The sequence below is a fragment of the Malania oleifera genome, chromosome 6 (assembly GCF_029873635.1).
Source record: "Malania oleifera isolate guangnan ecotype guangnan chromosome 6, ASM2987363v1, whole genome shotgun sequence".
Taxonomy (NCBI): domain Eukaryota; kingdom Viridiplantae; phylum Streptophyta; class Magnoliopsida; order Santalales; family Ximeniaceae; genus Malania; species Malania oleifera.
Window position 1 is genome coordinate 37,231,910 of NC_080422.1, and position 23,482 is coordinate 37,255,391.

The 23,482-nt window shown below is 37.3% G+C and overlaps 1 protein-coding gene across 4 annotated transcripts in view; it reads left to right on the top strand.

Annotated features, from left to right (window-relative positions):
- LOC131157054 (nudix hydrolase 3) overlaps positions 1–23,482 on the top strand; it is a 136,847-nt gene that overhangs the window by 22,068 nt on the left and 91,297 nt on the right. For 2 of the 4 annotated variants that reach the window (XM_058110909.1, XM_058110907.1), the window contains 2 exons: positions 16,620–16,756; positions 17,433–17,514. In XM_058110909.1, the coding sequence (XP_057966892.1) occupies positions 16,620–16,756; positions 17,433–17,514 (219 nt within the window). The remainder of the gene's footprint in view (positions 1–16,619; positions 16,757–17,432; positions 17,515–23,482) is intronic. The other 2 variants (XM_058110910.1, XM_058110908.1) reach the window with 1 other exon arrangement.

Below are 23,482 nucleotides of genomic sequence, written 5' to 3' on the forward strand. Positions count from 1 at the left end.
TTGTTTTCTGCTGAAGAATTGGATAAACTGAGAGACCTAATGACAATGATTGGCCTCTCTCTCTATTTATAATATATGCTGAGTACATAACTATTAGCATATTACCCTTACTCATGCTTACCAACACAACTATAATACACAGCATTAATACTAAATAACACTACATAACTACACTAAATCGTTGCTACTCCCCCTCTCTCCCAAGCTAGAGCATAGGTATCATATGCTCCTAGCTTGTTACAAATGGATTTAACCTAAGCCAACCCCAAGGCTTTAGTGAATAAATCAGCATATTAGAATTTAGACTTCACTAGTCATTGTAATGAGCTTGTACACAAGTTTCTCTTAAACAAAGTGACGATTGACTTCAATGTGTTTTGTCCACTCATGTAAGAATAGGTTGGAGGCAATATGAATAGCATCTTGATTATCACACATCAACTCCATAGGCCAATAACGTGTAAAACCAAGTTCTTCTAATGTGTTCTTTAGCCAAATAAGCTCACATTAGTACATGTAGTGTAGGCTATAGCTCGATACTTCGACTCAACATTTAGTCAGGCCATGACAATTTGTTTCATAGTTTTCCAGGATTCCAAGTTACCACCAACAAAAAAACAATATCAGGTTGTGGATCTTTGAAAGGTGACCTAGCCCAATCTACATATGCATATTCTTGAACATAAGTGTGATCTCGATCTAGATATAAGATTTCTCTCCCACGTGGTTATCTCAAGATATGAATGATAATGTCATAGTGTCTTGTTCTTGGAGAATCAAGAAACTGGCTTAGAAAACTTGTCGCGAAAGATGTATCGGGTGTTATGACTGTGATAGTTTTAATTACAAACAAGTCTCCAATATCTTCTAAGGGGTCATCCAACAAATCACCCACATCTGACCCTAAGTTGTTATTAGGATCCATGGGTGTGTTGACTATCCCAATAGCCTAACCTCATCTAAAAGGTATAGAACATGCTTCCTCTACGACAAAATGGTTCCCATATGAGACTTGGATACTTGGATACCCAAGATTTATTTTAATGGCCCTAAATCCTTGATATGAAACTTTGTTTGTGGAAAATGCTTCAAGACCTAGATACTATGACATTAAATTGACCAAACCATGCTCTGGGAGATTGCTTGAGAACATGCAAGGATTCGTTGAGATAACACACTAATCATGAGTTCCCTTGAGTAGGTGGTTGCTCCATATAGATAACCTCTTGAAGATCTCCATATAGGAAGGCATTCTTCACATTTAGTTGATTTAGAGGCCAATGGCATGTGGTGGCTAGATGAACAAACAAATTAAGTCATGTTTGGTGATGAGGTGGAATGTGTCAAAATAATCCAAATTGTTCACTTGGCTGTATCCCTCAGCAACACGGCAGGCCTTCAATTGAGCCACATAACCATCTGAATGGACTTTCACGATGTACATCCTAGCAACAACCAACCACAGACTTATTAGGAACAAAAGGAATCAGTTCCCAAGTATCATTATCTTGTAATGGACGTATCTCGTCAACCATTGCAGTCATCTACTTAGAATGGTCAAAATCTAATTTTAGAAGAGCAATAGAAGATAGAATTCTAACAAAACAGTAATTTGAGGATGACAAGAAATAAAAGCAAACAAAAATAAAGATTCAATCTTTGTTAAGTGCGTTTACCTTTACAAACAACAATAGGAAAATCAACATCTTAGTGATAGGATCATGAGATGAGGGAATTAGAGGCACAAAAGTAAAAGCTACTAAAAGGCCTCCTCCCTTGAGTTGCTGTTGTGTATACACCTACAAATTAGGTTTCAAGCAATTAGAAGGACTCAAACTAGATGAAGATGCAAGAGGTATAGGTAGAGATTATAGGTTAGGATCAGGAAGGGTAGGTAGAGGAAGGGACTCGCTAGAATCAGCATGACTAAACGAATCAGATTAGTATGATGTAGACTTGAAGAAGGAGATATCAATAGAGACAAAGTATCAATTTAAAGTAGGGTTATAACATTTATATCCCTTTTGAGTACAAAAGTAGCCCAGAAAAATACACTTGGTAGCTTGAGGATCCACATATCCATTCTTGGACTTAACTGATGGACAAAAGACACAACCAAATATATAAGGAGGAAGCGGCAACAAAGCAGCCTGTGAGAAGAAAACTGAATATGGGATTTTACCACTGAGGACAAAGGATGCCATTTTATTGATGAGAGAGCAAGCATTGAGCTTAAAGTTAGTCCAAAAAATTTTGGATACATTCATTTGATACAATACTCTGAGTGACTTTTGAGAAAATGTATATTTTTTCACTCTGCAATTCCATTTTGTTGTGGAGTATGGGCACAAGAGGATTGATGGACCATACTGTAGTTAGCCATATAGGTAGTGAATTGGGTACTGAAGTACTCCTTAGCATTATCACTGTGAAATATCATGATTAGTGCATCTAAATGAGTTTTTATTTGAGAATAGAAAACACAAGATATTAAATAGTCTTTCATTAAATACAACCAAGTTATCCTAGAGTAGTCATCAACAAATGTAACAAAGTATTGGAACCCCAATTTTGATGTGACACAACAAGGACCCCAAATATCAGAATGGACTAACATGAAAGGGTTGGCTCGGGAAGCAAACAGAAAATGATAGTGCTTTCCCAATTGACAAGACTCACACTCCAAGATTAAACACAAAACCTAAAGTAGGAACTAGGTATTTTAACTTGTCCAATGCCAAGGTGACTTTGGATTTCAAGTGGTGTAGTAGCAGCGCTACATGCAATAGGAGGAGAGAGCAACTTAAAGTAGTAAAGCACATAAGCTTCATCTCTAGTGCTAATCATCTTCCTCGTATTTAGATTGTGAATAACAACAGAATTAGGAACTTAGTGACTTCATAATCTCACTAGTAGACATGAAATTGGAGGGGGATTTAGGAATGTATAAAACAAAATAAAGAGATATTGAGAAAGTAGGATTTTCTGTTCCTATACCCTTAACTGTTGTAATGCACCCATCAGCAAGGGCGGCGTAGATTTTTGGAATGATGGAGGGCAGAAAACAAGTTGGTTACACATGTCATATGGTCTGTGGTAGCACAATTGATAACCCAAAAACTAGTGGGAGAGATACTAGATGACATGCAAGCTGCAGGATTACCTTTCTGAGCAAAAGATGCAATGTGTTGAGTTGCCTGTTGTGATGCCTGATACTGTAGGAACCTTGAATACTCCTCTGAGATAATTATCTAGTATGCTGTTCACCAATGGCTGAACAAGTGTTTGATGAGGGAAACCTACTTTTGGATGGACTGCATTCCATCACTCATAAATGTGACCAACAACAAACAAGGTCAAGAACAGCCATGAACAAGGTGATCAAGTGAGAAGACCACGAATATGTCACAAACAATGTAGCATAACATCAGGGAAGATAGTACGATTTCCTTCTTTGTGGTGGTCTCGGGTAGCCCTTTGGTTTCTTGGAAATTTCATTTCTAAAAATCTCTTAACGATAGAAAGCTGTTGGAACTTTCATATTTTTTGTCGTTATTGAACAATTATCATCTTTCTTCAGTTAGGGATACTTGGTCTTGGGTTTTAGATAATTTGGGATTGTATTCTTGTAAATCTTTTTTTGAGTTTTTGACCCGTTCCAATTCTTGCTTTTCCCCTATACTCTTTTATTTGGAAGGCTGAAGCTCCCCTCAAACTAAGGCTTTCATATTGTTGATTGTGCTTAATAAATTAATACTAATAACCTGTTGTATTTTACACAGTGACTATGCTTGGAGAATATGGAATGATTTGTTTGGTGTGATGGGAGAATCTTGGGTCTGCCCGGTGTTGGTGGAGGAATTTTTGTGTTTTTTTTTTTTTTGAGGGGTTTGGTAGAAGGAAGGAGAGGGTTGCACTATGGAAATGCGGTATTTTTGCAGTGTTGTGGAGATTATGGTTGGAACATAATGCAAGAATTTTTCAGGGGAAAAATTGATTTGGCAGCTGGTGCAGGAGAGGTTCATTACCTGGCCTCTTTATTATGTTTTGTTGGTTTTGGTTGCTTTAAGGGAGTAATTTTTCCGAGGTTCAGCCTGAATGGAGGAATCTTCTGCTCTGAATATTATTTTTTCCCAGTTTTTTGCTTTATTAGTTTATTTTTTCTGGATTATTCCAGAATTTTGATGGGAGTAGTCTGTTTTTGCTTTTTGTAAATTCTCCTCTTATCAATGAAATCTCTTCTTTTGTTATATAAAAACAAAAGCAATCTCGCATAACACTGCCATAATCCCAAAAAAACTCCCTAAAAATCTAACACATAACCCTAATGGTACTAACAGTCATTAACAAAGTGCCACGAGTGCCAAAAAGGTTGGATCTTTGAATAAAAGAGATGACCAACAACTTGATGTTATAGAGTATGACATTTGGGAGAAATTGGAGAAAAAAGACTGCTCAAAACACTTTTGTGGATCTATTTTTGAAATTTTATAAAAAAATACACTCTTGTGGAGTTGGAGGTGCTAACTTTTGGCTGGGGCATGGTGGCACTTGAGTGCTCCTCTGGCCATGAAAATTTTCAGGTTTATAGATTGGCAGGTTCTGTGGCTATATATGGGGTCGTGCAAAATCTAAAGGGATCCTTGAGATTCTAAACTTGAAGTGACGTCTAGGAATTTTTCTGGTGACTGCTGTGTTTTCTGGAATCTCCTGGAGTTGTTTCCAGTATCTGCTTTTGCGGATGATCCTCTTATGGTGGCAGGTTTGGATATGATTATGAGGTTAGGTTTTGGTTTGGTGGCAGCTATGCACTTAGGGTCTATGTGGAATCTGGCTTTGATACCATGTTGGAGAACTGCATAAATTGGAAGACCTAATCACAATGATAAGTCTCTCATCTATTTTTGTAATATATGCCAAGTGCATAACAATGACCATATTATCCTTACAAACACACTACTCACAATTACTTGCACAGCAATAACAAACAGCAGTAGTGCTAAATAACTGCTGTAAATAGTAACATATTTATTGTTATTATTGAAGTTCTGAGCAGAATGATATAAAAGATTTGTGAGGACTGTTTGCTATGAGGTTTTAAGGAGATAGGAAAGTTAAGTTAGATAGGAAAGTTAAGTTTACGTATCTCATGACTATCTCTTTTGGTGATAATTGGACCCTTCGTCTTTGTCGCATTTCCTAACATTTGACATGGTTTTGGGCTTAATAGTTGAATATGGAGAAGTTTTTGGCAGTTTCTTTTGTTGGTTTTGGGAGGAAGAAGGAAGGAAAAGTGGTACAAAAGTGTGCTTTCTTTGCAGTATTTTGGGGCCTCGGCCTCTTGACAGAACAAAACACACATATGTTCGCTGGGAAGAGGTTTGCATTTTTGTTAGTTTGGGAAAGATTCATTTTTTGGATTCACTTTGGTGTGTGGGTAATGGGAACTTCGAGGGTGTGTGTTTTTCAGATATTCAGTGCAATTGGCATTCCTTGGTGGCTTGTTAGGTGTGCTGATGTTTCTGGGTTGTTTCTTGTGCTTTTTGATTTTTCCTTTTTGCTTTTTCTGTTGAGGAGATGTGTTATTCTCCTGTTTGTACATTCTCAATTTATAAATGAATTTTTTTTTTGCCATAAAAAAAATAGTTGAATATGGAGGAGAGTGAGATTCTTTCTTTGAGGTAGGACGTGAGTTGGAGTGTTCTTTGTAAAAGCAGATACCTATGATGCTGGTCTAGCTATCTTCCAATTTTGTATTCAGTACTGGTGTTGGTGTTAAGTTTAAAAATGTGTTTTGGATCTGGTTATTTATTTATTTATTTTATAGCAAAAGAAGGTATCATTATTAGAAAAGAATATACAAGAGGGAGAATGAGAAATCTCCCAAGACGAACTAAGACGAGTAAACAAAAAACGTAAAAAGTACCCAAGGAAAAAAAATCATCAAGTCAACTCGTCCCTCCGATCTCTTTGAAACTCTTTGAGCTTGCCTATTTAAAAAATCCGTACCTGACACACCACAAAGAAGCCAAGTACTTAATTTTTCCCAAACGAGCATTTGGTTTAATTTTTTACCAGAAAATATCTGAGTTTTATGTTCCACCCATTAACCCCATAGTACTAAGAAATTTGACAGTGCGCTCTTGGATGAAATTGGAAGTTGCTAGTTTTACTTGAATTAGATAATAACCAACCTTACGACAATGCCTCTTCTTCGTCATTGCAGATCAGCTATAGCTTTGTGGGTCCGATGATGTCTCTCGTCTCACAACCCATATTCATTCGTTGGCCAGTGAATCAAAGAAGGATTCTTCGCTCTCCAAATGAGGGAGGGGCCTAGCGGGACTTGCAACCTGCATCGAAAGCACATTGTCTCTTTAAATATTGAAAAGTATGAGAAGAAGTTTGCGGGATGGAAAAGGCAGTATTAATCTCAATATGGGAGATCAAGAGCGCATCGTCCAATGCCCGTCGTCTCCACTCCTTTGGTGGGTAAGATGCTTCAACCCATTCTTGGCATACTGATGAGAAGGATTTTAGGCATCATGGTCAAGGGCGATTGATACTCAACTCATAGAAGCATGATAGGGCTGGGGTGGGGCTTAGGTGCTCTTTGTTAAAGCATTGCTGGAATGTGCATTTGGATATTTTCTTGAGACGAGGGAAATTTTTAGTGGATCTGCTAAGTAAAGTGAGGAACATGATTATTGGCGTTCGAAGGAGAGTAGAGTGCCTTATGGGTTTGGGCTTTGGGAACATGTATAAAGAGGGTGAGAATAATTTTTATTTCTTTGTTGCCATTGAGGTAGGAGGCAGGAGCTCTACATAGTTTTGGGGCAATATGTGGTGTAGCCATATTCCTCACTAGAAATGAATAAAGCACATGCTGATTTCACTTTTTTATACGATACCTGTGGAAGAAGTATTTGCAAGGATGCTAAACATTCTTCTTGGTACTTTGTTGCATGGGTGGGTGGGGTGGGGGAGTAAGAATATTATGTTGGTGGGGTCAAATAATGGAGTATATTTGTCAAATTCGTTTACAAAAGTTGTTGATAAGGCTGCAGGTTCTTGGTAGGAAGCTAGGAATTCTCTCGCTAGGAGAGCAATTTTTGAGGTTATTGGCCTATCCAACATCTTATTTCAACTATTGATATTTACCAAAAAAAAAAAAGGATTTCTTGGCATTTGGAGGAGGTGAAAGAATGAGATGACTAGAAGAAAATAGCGATGTGGTGCTTTCTCCTGATGTCTTCCACCTTTGTGACAATGAGCATGGCGAGCCTTTTCAATCATATTCTCCCTAATCTTCTGACCTGAAACCTCTTGGTGCCCTAGCCTAGAAACTGAACTGAAGCTTCAACATATCCAAAGCAATCAAACCCTATTTCTACCAAATAGCATTGTCGACTACCGACAATCCTTTATACCAGATTCTCATGTCTCCATACGAAAAGTCATCATTGATCATCAAGGCTCATTTGACTTCACTAGCGACGGAGTACAAAGCACCTACTCTTTCTAATCACCAGTAGACACTCATAAGGCTTTCTTCTTATAGAAGGGCCTTGCGAACCATTTCGGCAACCTTCTGGGACCTTTAGAGACTGCTTTAATCTCTCATGGGCTTGCAAAAATTGTTCGAACATCACTTGAAATTTGAGTATTTGTAGTAGGGAGTCTATACCATCAAGAATCTTCTTTGTGACTGCCTGTATAGGAAAGACTTTTGGGGGGGGGGGGGGTGTGATCGTGTCATCAGTTATGGGGAAAACTTGCATCTGTGTCTTTGCTGATTTTGATAGTCATCTACTTGTTGTCTCTATTGTTCTATTGTTGTTTGATTACTTGTTGTCTACTCGTGTTCTTCCATTTTCTAATACTCGCTTCCTTCTTCCTTTATATCCTATGTGTTTATGGGGGATGGGATTGAGACAAGTGGACATTCTACTGCGAAGATAGAGAGGAGACTTTTCAATGCTAATCTCTTGGATAGTACAACATTCAAACTTTCTGAGTTTAAGGGGAGATTCTTCTCATTTATCTTACTCAAAAGGGAGTTTCTTGGATTTTGAGATCCATGGAGTGATTTGTTCGGGTCTTCTAGGGGCAGCAACTAGGCCTTAGGGGATGATCTCTTGAGAATAGGAGGCAAGATTCAAATAGGGTTGAGGAGGAATGAGAAGGGTAGGTTTATCTGTATCGAGAAGCGTTCTCTTGGAGGTCAAAGGCAAGCACATTGTGTCCCAGAAGGGAATTAGGTTGAAGGATGGCATAAGTTTCTAGAAGCCTTGATTCATTTTTCTATCTGCCTTGAAGGATACTGTAGCATGAGTTGTGCAGACTAAGTGGGCACGAGCATTGTTCATCGTGAGAGGAAGTTGGAGAGGCAGAATGTTTTCTAGAGGCTCTTGGATAATTGCTCACATGCCAAAGTTGTCAAAGATTTCTGGTGATGGAAAGGAGAACTTCCGGGTAATTTGGAAGCCACTCCTTTCCAAATGTTGGTAATGGGGGTCAAAGATTTGGGCCTATATATAGTGGGCCGAGAAGGGTTCATAGCAAATGAGTTGAAAAGGGTAAAAATATTGTTGCATTAGATTCTATCCAAGAGGTGGATCTTAGAACTTCTAGCTTTAAGGAATGGAGACTTTGTCATTTGGGTCCTTTTCTAGCGACCTGATGGTTAAACTTGGTGGATTGGAATTGGGGGAAAGTTGGAAAGGGATGTTGGACAAAGCTCTTAAGGTGAATTGAAGGGTGAGGATTTAGAGGCACATTGTTCGAAAGACGTATCTAGTTGTTGAATTAGTTTGAGCAAATTGTTTTAAGGAAAGAGATGAGATGGAGGCAAAAATCTAGCATGGCTCTCTCACGAATGGTGTGAGGAGGGAAAAAGAGTGTGGAGTATGGGAAATACACGATTTGTTTTCGGTGTGGGGGTGAGTTGCAATTGAAGGAACCTGCGGGTTCATTGCCTAAAATTGCAGCTGATCAATTGGAGAATGTCTATAGAGTCAAGGCATCTAGGGAAGATGCAAAGTTAGTAGAGGAAGCTAGGGTTGTGCTTGGAGAAGATGAGGCAAAGAATTTTGAGCCAGGATGTTTGGTTTTTGTTATGGATCTGAGCCAGGTAATTGAAAAAGGGGAGCTTATTTTTTAACCAAGCTAGGGCAATTAATTGAACATGCCCATAGTCTTGGTAAAAAGGATTCAAGCCATTTTTTGAACACAAAGGAGGTTTCATCTCAGATGGGTCATTCTCAGTTGGGCCATTCTTTTAAACAAGCCCATTGCTTAAATAATGTTTATAGAGCCCAACAGGCTGAAACAAATATTCTAGATGTTTAGTTTTCAAATAAGGCCCAAGAGGACTCTTCTACTGGTTTTTTTAAAAACCATGATTGGGAGTGAAGGATTGAAAAGAGCACACTTGCGAGAAGATGTAATAGATGGAAATTCGCAGTTTGAGCAGCAACTAACAGAAGTTGGAGCGCAAATTAAGGGAGTTCAAAAGCAGCCTACATTTCAACCCTAGTTTTCTCTTATTAATGGGTGTAGACAGCCAAGTGACTTAACATGTATGTTTTCTTTCGAGCAGAATCCAGGTATAGACCTTATCCTGCAATGCTGATTTCCTAAGTAGGATCATGATCAAGATGGTTTGCATTCTTCATTAGTAAGAAGCAAGAGTACCGAAAGGATTAGAGGGAAAGTGGAGGTAAAGGAAAGTCTTGTTCCAAGCAGTTCTAGAATTTTTGTTGATGATTATATTCTTTTAGTGGGACAAGAGATTCCAGTAGTAGAAAAGATCTCCAGTGGGTCTTCCAATGTGGCTAACAAAGGAAGGGGTTTCATTAAAAATCATGATTCTTGTGAGGTGGATAGTCAGGGGAACAATGTTGGTTTGGGGGGAAATCAAATAGTAAGAAATAAAATTTGGATCAGTTTAGGGTTTACACTTGTCGGAAAGCAGAATTAATGGGTGTTGAAATGAGGAAAATTTTGAAGAAAAGCGAGCTACTCTTGTCGAGATAACAAAAGTGTTGAGAAGAGATGCAAGAGGTAATTTTAGCATAATGGAAGAATCACTTGGCCAGAAAGGTTGGACCATAGAAGGGTTGAGTAGTTGCAAAGAAAAAAAAATTGGGGAGATTTTTAGAAAATGACAGGATTTTGATTGTGATGGGGGCTTGCTTTTCAGATGAAATTCGGGAATAGAATGGTTTTGTTTTTGATTCATCTGATAAACTTGGGGATTTAACATATGTGCCACCTCCTCCCTTGTAAGGATTGGAAGGAATTAGTATTTTTGAAAATGATGGTATGGAAGAAAAGCAATTGGGAAAAGATGGAATTTCGCCTGTACCTATGTAGAGGTATTTGAGGAAAATCTTCAAACTCAGCATTTGTTGGATGAATTGGGTCTACATATATCAGATTAGAGAGGAAATGAAATTCATATGTATGCTGGTAAATCTAAGGTTACGAAGGGTTAGAGGGAATTAGAAAAATTGAAGTGTTCGGTGAATTATAACAGGAAGGGTTTAGAGTGGGGTTTTCTTGGGTAATATTTATGTAGTTTTATTTTTATTTTTTGTTTATTTTCTACTGAGGAACTCTGGTCCCTCACATATGATGTAATCTCTCTCTCTCTCTCTCTTAATACATCTTATTTTATAAAAAAAATTGGGTTAGGAATGGGATTGTAATTCTAAACTTTTCCGTAGGGGGGCTAATGGTAGGAGAAGAAAAAAATTTATGGAAGATCTTGAGGTTGATAGAGGAGAGGTTGGTAGGGATTCATATCGTATTGTGCGGTTGATTATTGATTTTTATAGGACTTTATGTTCAAAGGAGGATAAGGGGAGAGTTGTGGTTGAGGAGCTAGATTGGTGCCCTATATCAGCTAATAAAGCAACCTGGATAAAGAGACCCTTTGAGGAAGAAAAAATTAAAATTTCAGTTTTTGAAATGTATAAAAGGTCCCTAAACCGGATGGTTTAACTATGGTTTGGTTTTAGGATTGTTGGGAAATTTTTGAAGGGAAACCTTCTAAAATTTTTTGGGACTTTTTTGATAATGGGGTAGTAGGAACTAGGAAGGAGCATAAATTCTACTTTTATTACCCCAGTGCCTAAAAAGGATTGTGGTTAAAGTCAAAGATTTTCGACCAATTAGCTTAGTGACTAGTGTTTTGTAAGATTTTGACTAAATTGTTATCTAAGAGATTAGCTGCTGTTATGGAGGATATTATCTTTCTTAGCCAGAGCGCTTTTACAGTGATAGACAGATCCTTGATGCTGCATTGATAGCTAATGAGGTGGTTGAAGATGCTGTCCGTAGGGAAAAGAGGGGTCTAGTGCTGAAATTGGATTTTGAAAAAGTCTATGGTAGGGTGAATTGAAGTTTCTTGGACAAGGTTATGGGTAGAAAATTCAGTCTGAAGTGGTGGAAATGGATTAGAGGGTGCTTATCTCATGTGGTCTTTTCTGTTTTAGTTAATGGTGAGGCTAGGTCTTCGTTTCATGCCTCCAAGGGTCTTAGATAGCGGGTTCCCCTCTCCCCATTTCTCATTACTATTGTAGTTGATGGTTTGAGTATGATGATCGAGAGAGGAGTTGATAGAGGGCTGGTGGACGGGATTAAGGTAGGAAATGAGGATTGTGTCATTTCACATTTCCAATTTGCAGATGATACTATTTTCTTCCTCACTGATAACATGGGTATATTTTTTAATTTTCTTACTATCCTTTAGGTTTTTGAGAAATCTTCTGGTTTGAAGATTAAATTCTCCAAGAGTGGTTTGGTGGGCCTTGGCATTAATGTTGAGCCTTTTGTTAGGTTTATGGGTTGTGCCATTTTGAATTGGACGATTATCTATCTAGGTGTTCCCTTAGGAGGTAATCTTAATGCTGATTCTTTTTGGGATCTTGTTTTTGAGAGAGTGGCTAGGAGATTGGATGGGAGGAGAGGAGCGTTCTTCACCTTAGGGGGTGGATTACTCTTATCCATGCTTGTTTATTTTCCATTTTGTTGTATTATCTCTTTCTTTTTAGAATTGCTGCGAGAGTGACATGCAGGCTTGAGAAATTAATGAGGATTTTCCTTTGGTCAAGTGGGGAGAGGGTCAAAGAGATCACCTTGTAGGTTGGGAGATTGTATGTAGGTCTAAAAGGGAGGGAGGTTTGGGTCTTGGTAATTTGGTGTTCAAAAACATTTCTTTGCTGGGGAAATGGTTATGACACTTTCCTTTAGAATCTAATTCTTTTTGGTATAAGGTAATTCACAGTAAATTTGGTCTACTACAAAATGGTTGGGATGCTAAAGTTGGGGTTAGTATTATTCATGCGAGTCCTTGGAAGTTCATATCTCAGCTTTATGATTATTTCTTTCCTAAAATCTAGTACATGGTGGGTAATGGGGATTGAATTTGTTTGTGGGAGGACCATTGGATCAAGGAGATGTAGTTGGCTTTTACTTTTCCCTGCCTTTATCGAGTCTCGATTCTTCATGATGCCCCTATTTCTGATTTTTTTTTTGCTTTTGTAAGGGGATTAGTCTTTCTTGGAGTTTCCATTTCGGGAGAAATCTCTATGATAAAGAGATTGATGAGTTGACTTTTTAACTAGTTTGCTTAATTCTTTTCATGTTCATTTGTGTCCTTTGTTTGAGTAGTGGGGAGACTTGCTCGCATTTGTTTCTTTGTTTCCCCTTTACTTGAGCCGTTTGGAATAAATTATTTGATATATGTGGTGAAGACTGGATTTGTCCCTCCACTTTGAAGGCTTTTTGCCCTATCACATTTAGAGGTTTTGGAAAAGGGAAGGATAGGAAAGCCTTATGGCATTGTACCATTATGGCTGTTATTTGGTGTATCTGGTTGGAGAAAAATGCTAGAATTTTCAAAGGGGTGGTCACAACTAATAATTTGGTTTGAAATAGAGTGGTTCATCTTGCATCTTTGTGGGTGTCGGCTAATGGCTGTTTTTGTCCTGTTCCTTTGGGCGACTTGCGGTGGGACTAGTTGGCTCTGCTTCGTTGACTTGGATTTCAGATTATGATGATCTCTTGATGTAATCTTTTGTTATTGATGTAAAGGAAGGATTTATTTTGCTCCCGGTTTTCCTTTCTTTTCCACTTTTTTATTTTGTTGTACATTCTTGTCTCTCTTAATAAATTTCTTTGATTATAAAAAAAATTGAGGAGAATCTGAGGGACGATTTGCATGTCAATGACCTGTGGCTATCTCTTAGCTCAGACGATGGGGAATCAGGAAGGGAGTTGGAGATTCTTGATAGTAGAGGGGACTTAGTTTTTACATTGAACTCATGGGGATGGAAATGTGAAGCAATAAAAGGGGATGATGGGTAGGGAGCTGAAGATTTGACTAGTGGTGGTGAAGAGGAGGCCTCTGATATGGCAGATGACTTTAACAACTGCTGCAATTCCGAAAAGGAATTGTTGGTGGATCAGTTGAGGGCTGTTTTAGATTTGTATGAAGAGGATTCCGGGGCACAATTAATAGAGGCAATTTATGAAGGTGATAGAGTGGAAGCCTTGTGGTAGTGTGCGATGACCTCATGCAAAATATACAACTGTATAAAGAGAAGTGTGCTAAATTGTTTTCTAAAACTGTGCAAGGGGGTACAAATTACATTAAACAGAACTTAAACCAGACAAAAGAATTGATTGATAAGCGGGTAGTGCATTTGGTATTGGCTTGGGGGTAGTGAGACATTTCAGATTCAAATAAACTCCTTGAGGAATGGATCTGTAGTTAGTTAGTCTAGTTGGGGCCAAGGTGAACTTGCCAAGGAGTCCTAGAACATATGAGCAAAAAAACAGGGGAATTTTAGAAGGCTAGGGCCAATGGTGGGTATCGTCTTTAGGAGCTCTTTTTAGGACGAGCTTTGTTATGTGTATGGCTTTTATGCTTGTAATTGGATAGTGGGAGGTGATTTTAATGTTGAGGTTTCCCTGAGAGAAGAAAGGGGGTGATAGAGTGGAGGTTTGGAAAGTCTAGTATTTTAAGAGAGTTGGATTGTTACATATGAAAGAAGAAGATAATATTATCTTGGGGGAGGAAGAGATGAAAAGAGTATCTTTGAATGAATAGGAGGAGGCGATTTTCAAGGAAATGAGAAGTTGGAGGCACAGGATGAAGTTTAAATGGATCAGGGATTGTTTTTTCATAGGATAGCTAATGGGAAAATGAGGAAGAATTATCTGGGTGTTCGAAGTGGACATGGGGGACATTAACTTCGATCACAGTCAACTTGCTTCTGAAATCACTGAATTTTATTATAATTTACCAAGGGGGATGATAGTAGACCAATGGTTGAAAGTCTAGATTGGGACCCTTTGTCTAGTGATGAGGTAGTTTGGTTGGAGAGACCTTTGGAGGAAGAGGAAGTGAGGGTCACAGTTTTTGGGATGGAGAGGGATACAAGTCCATGGCCTGACGAATGTAATAAGGCTTTTTTCCAAGATTGTTGGGAGGTGGTTAAGGTTGACTTGCTTAAGGATTTTAGTGAGTTTTATGGGAATGTGATTTTTAGTAAGAGTATCAATTCCACTTTCATAACACTAGTGTTGAAGAAGAATAAATCCATCAAGATGTCGGAGTATAGACCTATTAGCTTCGTTACAAGTGTTTATAAAATTATCACTAAAATTTTAGCTAATAGGTTGAGTATGGTGTTTCATAGGACTATTCCTAAGGCTCAGGGTGTGTTTGTAGGAGGTAGGTAAATTGTGGATGCCATTTTGGTTGCCAATGAGGTTGTTGAGGATATTTGGACAAGGAATAAGGAATGACTCATTTTCAAGTAGGATTTTGAGAAAGCTTATGATAGAGTGAGTCAAAATTTCCTAGATAAGATTTTTGTGAGGAAGGGGTTTGGTGAGAGATGACAGCGTTGGATTAGAGGCTGTTTACATAATGTTAGCTACTTGGTTTTAGTGAATAGTGAGTCTAAATTTTGGTTTAAGGCTATGAGAAGGATTAGGCAAGGTGACCATCTTTCCCCGTTTTTGTTTGTTTTTGTGGCTGATATTTCGTGTAGGATGGGTGATAGGGATGTGGATAGAGGTTTAGTGAAAGGGTTGGAGGTGGGGAGAGAGGGGGTCAAGGTCTCCCCCTTTAGTTTTCTAATGATACTATCTTCTTTTTAAAGGATCATACAGCCTGCTTCTTGAATATTTTGGGTCTCCTTCATGTTTTCGAGAAGGTTTATAGGCTTAAGATTATTATGGTGAAGAGGAGTATTGTGGCTATCAATATGCCTATCGAGAGTGCTAGGGAGTTGTTTGTGGTTGTAGTGTTTTGGATTGGCTGCTGTCCTATCTAGGGGTTCCTTTTGGGGGGGGGGGGGGGGTAAAAAACCCAAGATCTATCAGCTTTTGGGATCGTGTTGTGGTAAGGATTTCTAAGAGACTGGACATGTGAAAAGGTGCTCCTCTTTCTCTCGGTGGTAGAAGTATGGTCATCTAGGCTTGTCTTTCTACTATCCCTTTGGACTTTATTTCAATTTGCAGATCATAGTAGTTGTTGGTTGAGATTAACAAAAATATCTATTATTGTTCTGGTTCTTCTGATGCTCTTGGGGATATTTCTTATGTGGCCCCTTCTCTGCTTGCAGATTTGGAGGATGTTGCTATCTTTGGGGAGAGGGAATAAATTTAGAGTTGGCTGTGATTAATCAATGTAGGGATGGGTTATTATGTACTCTGGTGGAGGAGATTATTGTGCAGGATGTTGGGCCTCAAAAGAAATCTGGATGATATGGGAATGTGGCTGGCTGGTCCTGGAGGGAATGAAGTTCGATTAGATGGGGCTAAATGAAAAGTGACTAAAGATCAGCAGAAACTAGCAAGATTACAGAGTCCTAGTAATTACAAAGGGAAGCACTTAAAGAGGGGTTTTTAAAAATTAGGGTTTGTTACTTTTTGTTTTGTTTTTATTTCCTTTTTCAAGTTTTTCTTTTGTTTTCATTTTTTTTCCCTGCAATGAGGATCCCTAGCCCTCTCCTTGATTGTAATTATTACTTTCCTTATTTGTAGTATATTTCTCTTATGATAAAAAAATAATTTTCAGAAAAGTGGGATTCTGTTGGAGCCTGGTACACAGATGTGTCCTGTGCAAGCTTCAAGAATAGTGAGCTGCTTAATTTTGCACTGCACTTGAGTTAAAACTCTTTGGGCTCTAGCTTATGCTGCTTTGGGTACCATTGGTGATTTCAGATTCTTTTTGGCCTTATTTTTTTATTTATAACATTTTTTTGCTTGTTTTGGTTTTTCTTCCCTCCCACTTTGGAGATGCGATTCTATGATTAGCATGGACTGTTTGGTGCCATTGTACCAGCTGAGTCATACCTAGGCTTCTGTCATTTGGCTCGTGACCTTTCTTTTTTTTCCCATTTTGCAGTTTTTGGCTGTGTATATATTCTTGATCTCAGAACTTTATAAGCAATTGATGGCCATTGTGTGCTTTCCATTTGTTCTTTGTTTGATCATATATAAACAACCCTTCTTGGAGATGCCCTTGTTCAATGATTCTGTGTTTCTTTTTTCAAGCTGTCCTTGAGACCCTGATGCCTGGTTGCTTTTCTTTTTAGCAGGAAACAGAAGTCTCTGCTGTGAAATACATCTCTTGTGAGGAATACAAAAGTTTACTTGCTAAAGAAGATCCTATGTATGTTCCCTATGACATAAATGGGCAATATGGCCAATTATTTGACATAATTGCACAAAGGTATGCAGCCCAGAACTGTTACAGGAAATCCTACCTTTTTTTTTTTTTCAAAACTCTCTCTCTAGTTGTCAGATCTTTGGGCTCAATGAATGGGAGATAAGTTGCCTGGCTAATTATAGTGCAGCCCATGTGAAGATTCCATTTATATGCTTTATTCCTTTTTTCTTCTTGTTTTCTTAAAGAATTATTTCGTTCAAATAAAGAATTAATTCTTGTTAATGAAGCTGCATTTGGTTCCCTCACAGGACTTATTTTGAGGCCATGAATAGGAAACAAAAGGCAGGCGTGCATGCATGCATACATTGCTTTACTTTTTGTGCTTTCATGAAATACTGAAATATGGCTTGCTTTGTTTTACCAGGTCTAAAAAGAAAAAGAAAAAAAAGAAGATAAAAATGTGTTTTGAGCTCTTGAGCTTTTTAGCGAACAGAATTTTCCAATAACTCTTTGGATTTAAAAATATTAAAAAGAATTGCTTCATTATATGTGCGAGTGTGTGTGCATGTGTGTATGCGGATTTTGCGCTTTCTTGATAGACAATAATATGATTTATTTTGTATACTTGGTCTACAAAAAATAAGACAAAAAAGATAAAGAAAAAAAAAGAAGAGGAAAACGGGAATGGAATTTTTTTTTTCCTTTGATTTCCTTGCAATATTCTTATTTCTATGTCAAGGTACAAAGACAACACCAAGGCACGCAGTCTGGCTTTAGAGAAACAACTCCATCGCTATGCTTCTATTACCCTCAATGCAGAGGTTATTATTTGTTACTTTGCATTAATTTTTATGTTTTAATCACAGCAGGTTTGATTCATTATTTTATCTTTTATCTCTTTTTCTATTTAATGGTACACATTTTAAAGAAAGGTCATGATAACCACATGAAGTTGCATGGATATGTTGTGATGGTGAAATATTTAGCTGTCTGTTTCTTGACTTGAATGCTCATCGATATTATGATGTCTGTTACCCAGTAGATCATCCCAATGTGAACATCAAGTCTTTTTTCTTTATTATATTTTTCGGGTCAATGAAATCTTTGTTTTTGTGATCAAATTCAAAGGTTCCTTAAACAGGCTTTTGGCATGCATAGCTGGGTCTTTGTATGTTTGACATCCCCATGTCCACTTTGGCAATAGCCTTGTGCACTATGCTACTCTTGTTTAATTCAGCTGGTATGTAATCATTTGAAACAAGAGAAACGGATATAATTTAGTTTACAAAAAATGCTCTTATATCAATGCAAATATTATGTGGTATAAAAGTTTGATGTTTCACTTTATTAAGTACCAAAAGTTAAAGGACAATAAAAACAAGTAAAATTGCAATTTGATTCCATTTTATAATGTAATAACATTGTAACGGCCTTGAGCTTGCTTAATTGCTGCATATTCTTTTCATTGTCAAATTAGAGACTGTTATGTAATCAGATTCATCTTTTTCCATTCTTAACAATGTGTGCTTGTATGCTAAAAGAAGAAAGTATGACATGAATGAAGGCATAGACTTCTTGCCTGACTCAGGTTCAAAAATCTTGATATGGCCTTAGTACTATACTATAGATACTGAATATGTCTCTCTGAGTCTTATCAAGGAGTTTTTCCTATCTATCCTAGCCATTACCATCACTTCATAAGCATAATTATTCTTAAAAGGTAAAGTAGTAAATAATTTTGAGCGACTAGGCTCTTTCAAGTGCATCATATATGTAACTTATAAGCAAGTCATTAAGAAGTGTCATCCTTCTCTTTTTGTAATGCCTTCCTTTGAATAATAAATGCTTGTTTCTTGTAAATGAAGAATTGAAAAAGGAGCAATATAACATGTAGTCACAATGCTGATCTTGATAGTTTTTGGAAGACCCTTTATTGGGTGTTACCACATGCTCTCTTGATTGAGAAAGGTGTAATCGAATGAGAATTTGACATACTAGTATGTGATCTTCTTTTCATTTTTTGCTTTATTATCTGCACCATGCTACATTGTCGTTGGCGTAGTTTAGCCAACTAGCCATCTTGATGAAATACATATTTAAACTCGTAGAATGCTGGTACAGTCTGGCATGGTCGCTTGTTAAAAAAATTTGAAAGAAAGAGGAAAGGTAGTTTTGCAGGATGGCAAATCAATAAGGTTCCAAAATCTCGATCTTATTTGAAGATTAGTTAAGTGATTGCGTTAGCGAAGGGGGAGCTTGTAAAATCTAGTCACTCGAATGATTTGATGATCGCTTTTTGAGTTACGGTCTCTCTCTGTGTGTTAGGTTTCTGTCATTTCAACAATGACACCAACACACAATAGCACTCCAGAACTTCAAGAAGCAATCACGACGACAAAGCTGCTGTTACAGTATCATAAGGGTAATTGCAAGTATAAATAGAGTCCCAAATCCCGCCATAGCCAGCCATGGCTGCACAGAAAAGTGTACATCACAATCAATGATCACATGCACAAAAACAAGCCTGTCTATATGTTCCATTGCAACTCTTTCTACCTTTTCTAGGATGGCGGGTTGTGGTGTTTGAACCCATGACCTATTTAGGTGTTCTCTAAGATGGAAATCTTACATCTTCTTCTTGTTGGAAATTGATTTATGAGAAAGTTTCTAGGTGATTGGTTGGGTGGAAAGGAGTTTTCTGTACTCAAGGGGGTTTTATTACTCTTATCGAGGCCTGTCTCTCTTCTCTTCCACTGTATCATTTGTATATTTTTAGGATTCTTGTGATGATGGCATGTAGAATATAGAGAGGAGAGCTTTTCTTTTTGTGGTCTGGTGTGGGTGGGAGGTAAGTGATTATCTTGTTGGAAAGATGGGTGGGAGACAATGGGTAAATTTAAGATGGAGGGGGGCTTGGGTCTAGGTAATTTGGTGTTCAAAAACATTTCTTTGTAGTGTGTAAGTGGTTATGGAATTTTCCTTTGGAACTTGACTCATGTAGAATCAGAAGTCAGACCATGAGTGGATCTTTGTAGGAGGCTGATTCAGAAGAATTGTATCAAGGGATTGTTGGTTCCTATATCCAAATATGTTTAGTTAGTAGTTATTATGTGTGTTTAGTTTAACTATGGCAAACTTATGTGCAATTGGGGTTTTATTTTTAATTTCTTGTATCTTTAGGGGTTAATTTCATGTAATTTAGGCTTTCTTATAAATATGGTTTTTTTCTTTGGGTGAATTGAAAGGGGAAGTTAAATGTGAGTTTTTCCCTCTTTCTGTTTGCCTCCTTATTTTCCCTTTGGGCTGTCTGTTACTGCATCGACTCTCTATGGAATAGGGTAATTCAAAGTAAATTTGGATATTGACATAATGGATTGAATGCTTATGTTGGAGCTAATGTTAGATTTGCGGTTCCTTGGAAATTTGTTTCACAGATTTATCATCTTTTTCTCCTCTCATGTCTGATATTAGGTTCGTAATGGGGAGACAGTTTAATTTTGGGAATATCATTAGATTTGGAGGCTCCTTTATCTGGAGTGTATACTATTACTCGTATTTTTTGTTCATATACCTTTCATGGTACCTTGATTTCTGTTTTCTTCTTGCAAGAGGATGGATAGCCTTGGGATTTTCATTTTGCGAACAAAAGAAGAATGTTCTTGTCTTCTTGTTGAATGTGCTTGATTCTTTTCATACTTGGGAGATAGAAAACTTGATTTCTAGATTCCTTTGAGGATTTTCCTTTCAAGTTTTTCTTTCTTCACTTGATTGATGTTCCTAATGCTAATGCTTTCTTCTTACTTCTCTTATTTGGAAAGGTTTTAAAAATAAAGGCTTTTACTTGGACTATGATCCTTAATAAAATCAATACTAATAGCTTGCTTGTGAGACCAAATAAGTCCCTGTCCGCGGATATACGTGTCCTATGCTTTAGAGTGGAGAAACTTTTTCTTACATTCTCCTTTTGCGTGGATTATTTGGAATATTTTGTTTGGAGTTCTTGGTGAGAATCGGGTATGTTCGTCATCTTTGGATGCTTTTTGTGTCTTTAATTTTAGAGGTTTTGGAAGCGAAAGGAGAGGAAGGCTTTGTGGTGATGCACATATGCTGCTATCATTTGATGTATTAGGATTGAGAGGAATGTGAATTTTTCTGAGTGTTTTTGTATCTCTTCATTTGGTTTTGAGCATTAAAAAAATATATATATATATATATTTTATTTTATTTTATTTTTGGTGTCACAATGGTGTTCTCCAAATGGATTTTTAAGAAATATTTCTCAAAAAGCCTTGCTGAGAGGCTGGATTGATTTGCTTTACTAGAGCTCTATTGAGTTGTATAACATTAAAAGATAAAATAAGAAACATGCAAATACGCAAGAATTTAGGAATAGCACCGGTTGAAAACAAGATAAGAAAGGGGCAGCTTAGATGGTTTGGACATTTGAAACGTAGACCTAGTATAACAGCTGTGAGGAGGGCTGGGTTAGTTATTATTTCTAGTATGAAAGGAAGTTGGTAGACCTAAAACAACTTTGAATGAGATTGAGGAAGGATTTAATAGCCTTTAGTCTTATAGAGGAAAATGCTTCTGATTGGGTGAATTGGCGTCAAAGGATTCATGTAGCCGACCCCATCCCACCTAGTAGGACTTAAGGCTTGTTGTTGTTGTTGTTGTTTTTCTTTTCATTTATTGTTCTCGTTCTATTGGAGGATGCCTTGTTATCAAAGCACTCTTTGTTTTCTTTTGTTGTACTCCTTTCATTTTCTCTTTCTAGAAAAATTCTTTGTTTATTAAAATGAGTCTAGCAATGAAGATTCCTGGAATGATGATTTTGTTCATGTTTCTAATGCATGTATTTACTCAAAATGCAAATCAGGAAGAGTAGAAAAAAAAGGAGTTTGCAGTAGTTATACGGAGGTCATTGAGGGTGTGTATGATGGAGTGGCGACTAGCGTTAGGATTGTAGGAGGAGGTTATAGAGAGTTTCCAATCATAGTAGGTGTTTATCAAGGTTCTACTTTGAGTTTTTATCTTTTTACTTTAGTAATTGATGAAATTACTAGGAACACCAAAATGAGATCCCTTGGTGTATGTTGTTTGTAGATGATATGGTGTTGATTGATGATAGTAGGAGCGGAGTGGAATCTAAGCTAGTACTTTGGAGATCCACATTCGAGCCTAAAGGGTTTAGGATTAGTAGGAGTAAGATAGAGTATTTGAAATGTATGAACTGGATAATCAAATTAATAACACTGATAGATTTAGATATCTTGGATCTATTATGCACGGTGAAGGGGAAATTGAAGAAGATATAGTACATAGAATTAAGACAAGTTGGGTAAATTGGAGGAGTGTGTTAGGTGTGTTGTGTGATCGTAGAATACCCTTAAAATTAAAAGGAAAGTTTTATAAGACGGCTATAATGGCAGCTATGCTTTATGGTTTAGGATGCTGAGCAATTAAGAAACAACTATGTTAAGGTAGATGAGTGATTTGACATTAAAAGATAGAGTAAGAAATGAACATATACGTAGTAATTTAGGCATAGCACTAGTTGAAAACAAGATAAGGGAGGGGCGACTTAGATGTTTTAGGAAATTGAAACGTAGGCCTAGTAGAGCACCTATGAGGAGTTAGTTATTGTTTCTGGCATGAAAAGGGGTAGAGGTAGACCTAAAATTACTTGGAATGAGGTAGTGAGGAAGGACTTAATAGCCCTTAATCTAATAGAGGAAAACGCTTTGGATCAGGTGAATTGGTGGAAAAGGATTCATGTAGTTGACCCCACCTAGTGGGACTTAAGACTTGTTGTTGTAGGAAGAGTAGATTAAGGAGATCAGCTTGTGGTTGCTTATTCTATTTTTAACATTTTCAAATCATCTGGAATCAAGGGGGGAAAAAAAAAATCTTACTTGGAGTTTCCTAAAAGGCCAGCTGTCCTTACAAATATGAACTATTGGTTATTGGTTCTCATGAGTATACAATGCTCGTCTTTTGTAATGATATAATATACCCTAGACTATAAAATATGTGACAGGACTAGTGTGAGCACATGTGAAATAAGCCCAATGTAAATGGGTTTGGTGAATGTAAGCTCTTTTCTGGTTGTATCATAGAATATTTTTGGTATTCTTACTAAGCAAATCCAGTTTCTTCTCCATTTTAGTCTATTGTTCTCTTTTTTAACTACTTTGCATTGATTCAAGAAATACTCCACTGCTGATGCAAATGCCCAAGCTGAAATAAGGAAACCGCCCTGACTGTTTAACTCTCTTTTTTCCTTCATCTATCTCTTTCCCTATCCCTAACGTTATTCTTCTGCTAATTAACTTAGATTGCTCATTTTTTGTAACATAGTAGTTGTTCAAGATCTCTCCCTCCTCTCCCGGCCTGGACTAGTATGTATAATTTTATTTTGGCTTTAATTATAACCAAAGTTACTACAACACGCTAACACCCACAGCAAACTGTGAATTGGTACAAATGTTCCAAAACATGGTACATTTTCATGCTGGAACAAATAATCTAAAAATCTATAATTTTAGTTCAATATTTTCCATAGGACATATTTTTAGTTGTAAAATTGAAGGATTATCACGTTTTAATTTTTGTTTTCAGTCATCACTAATCAACCTCGCCGTAGAAATCTCTTCCACAGTGAGAAACAACTTAATACTTTCTTTTAAATATACAAGTTTAATACACATTTTTTTCACCAATATATCTAGTAAGTATACTCCTGATGTACTGCATTTTAGAGCATCTATCGTATTGTGATCCCATTTC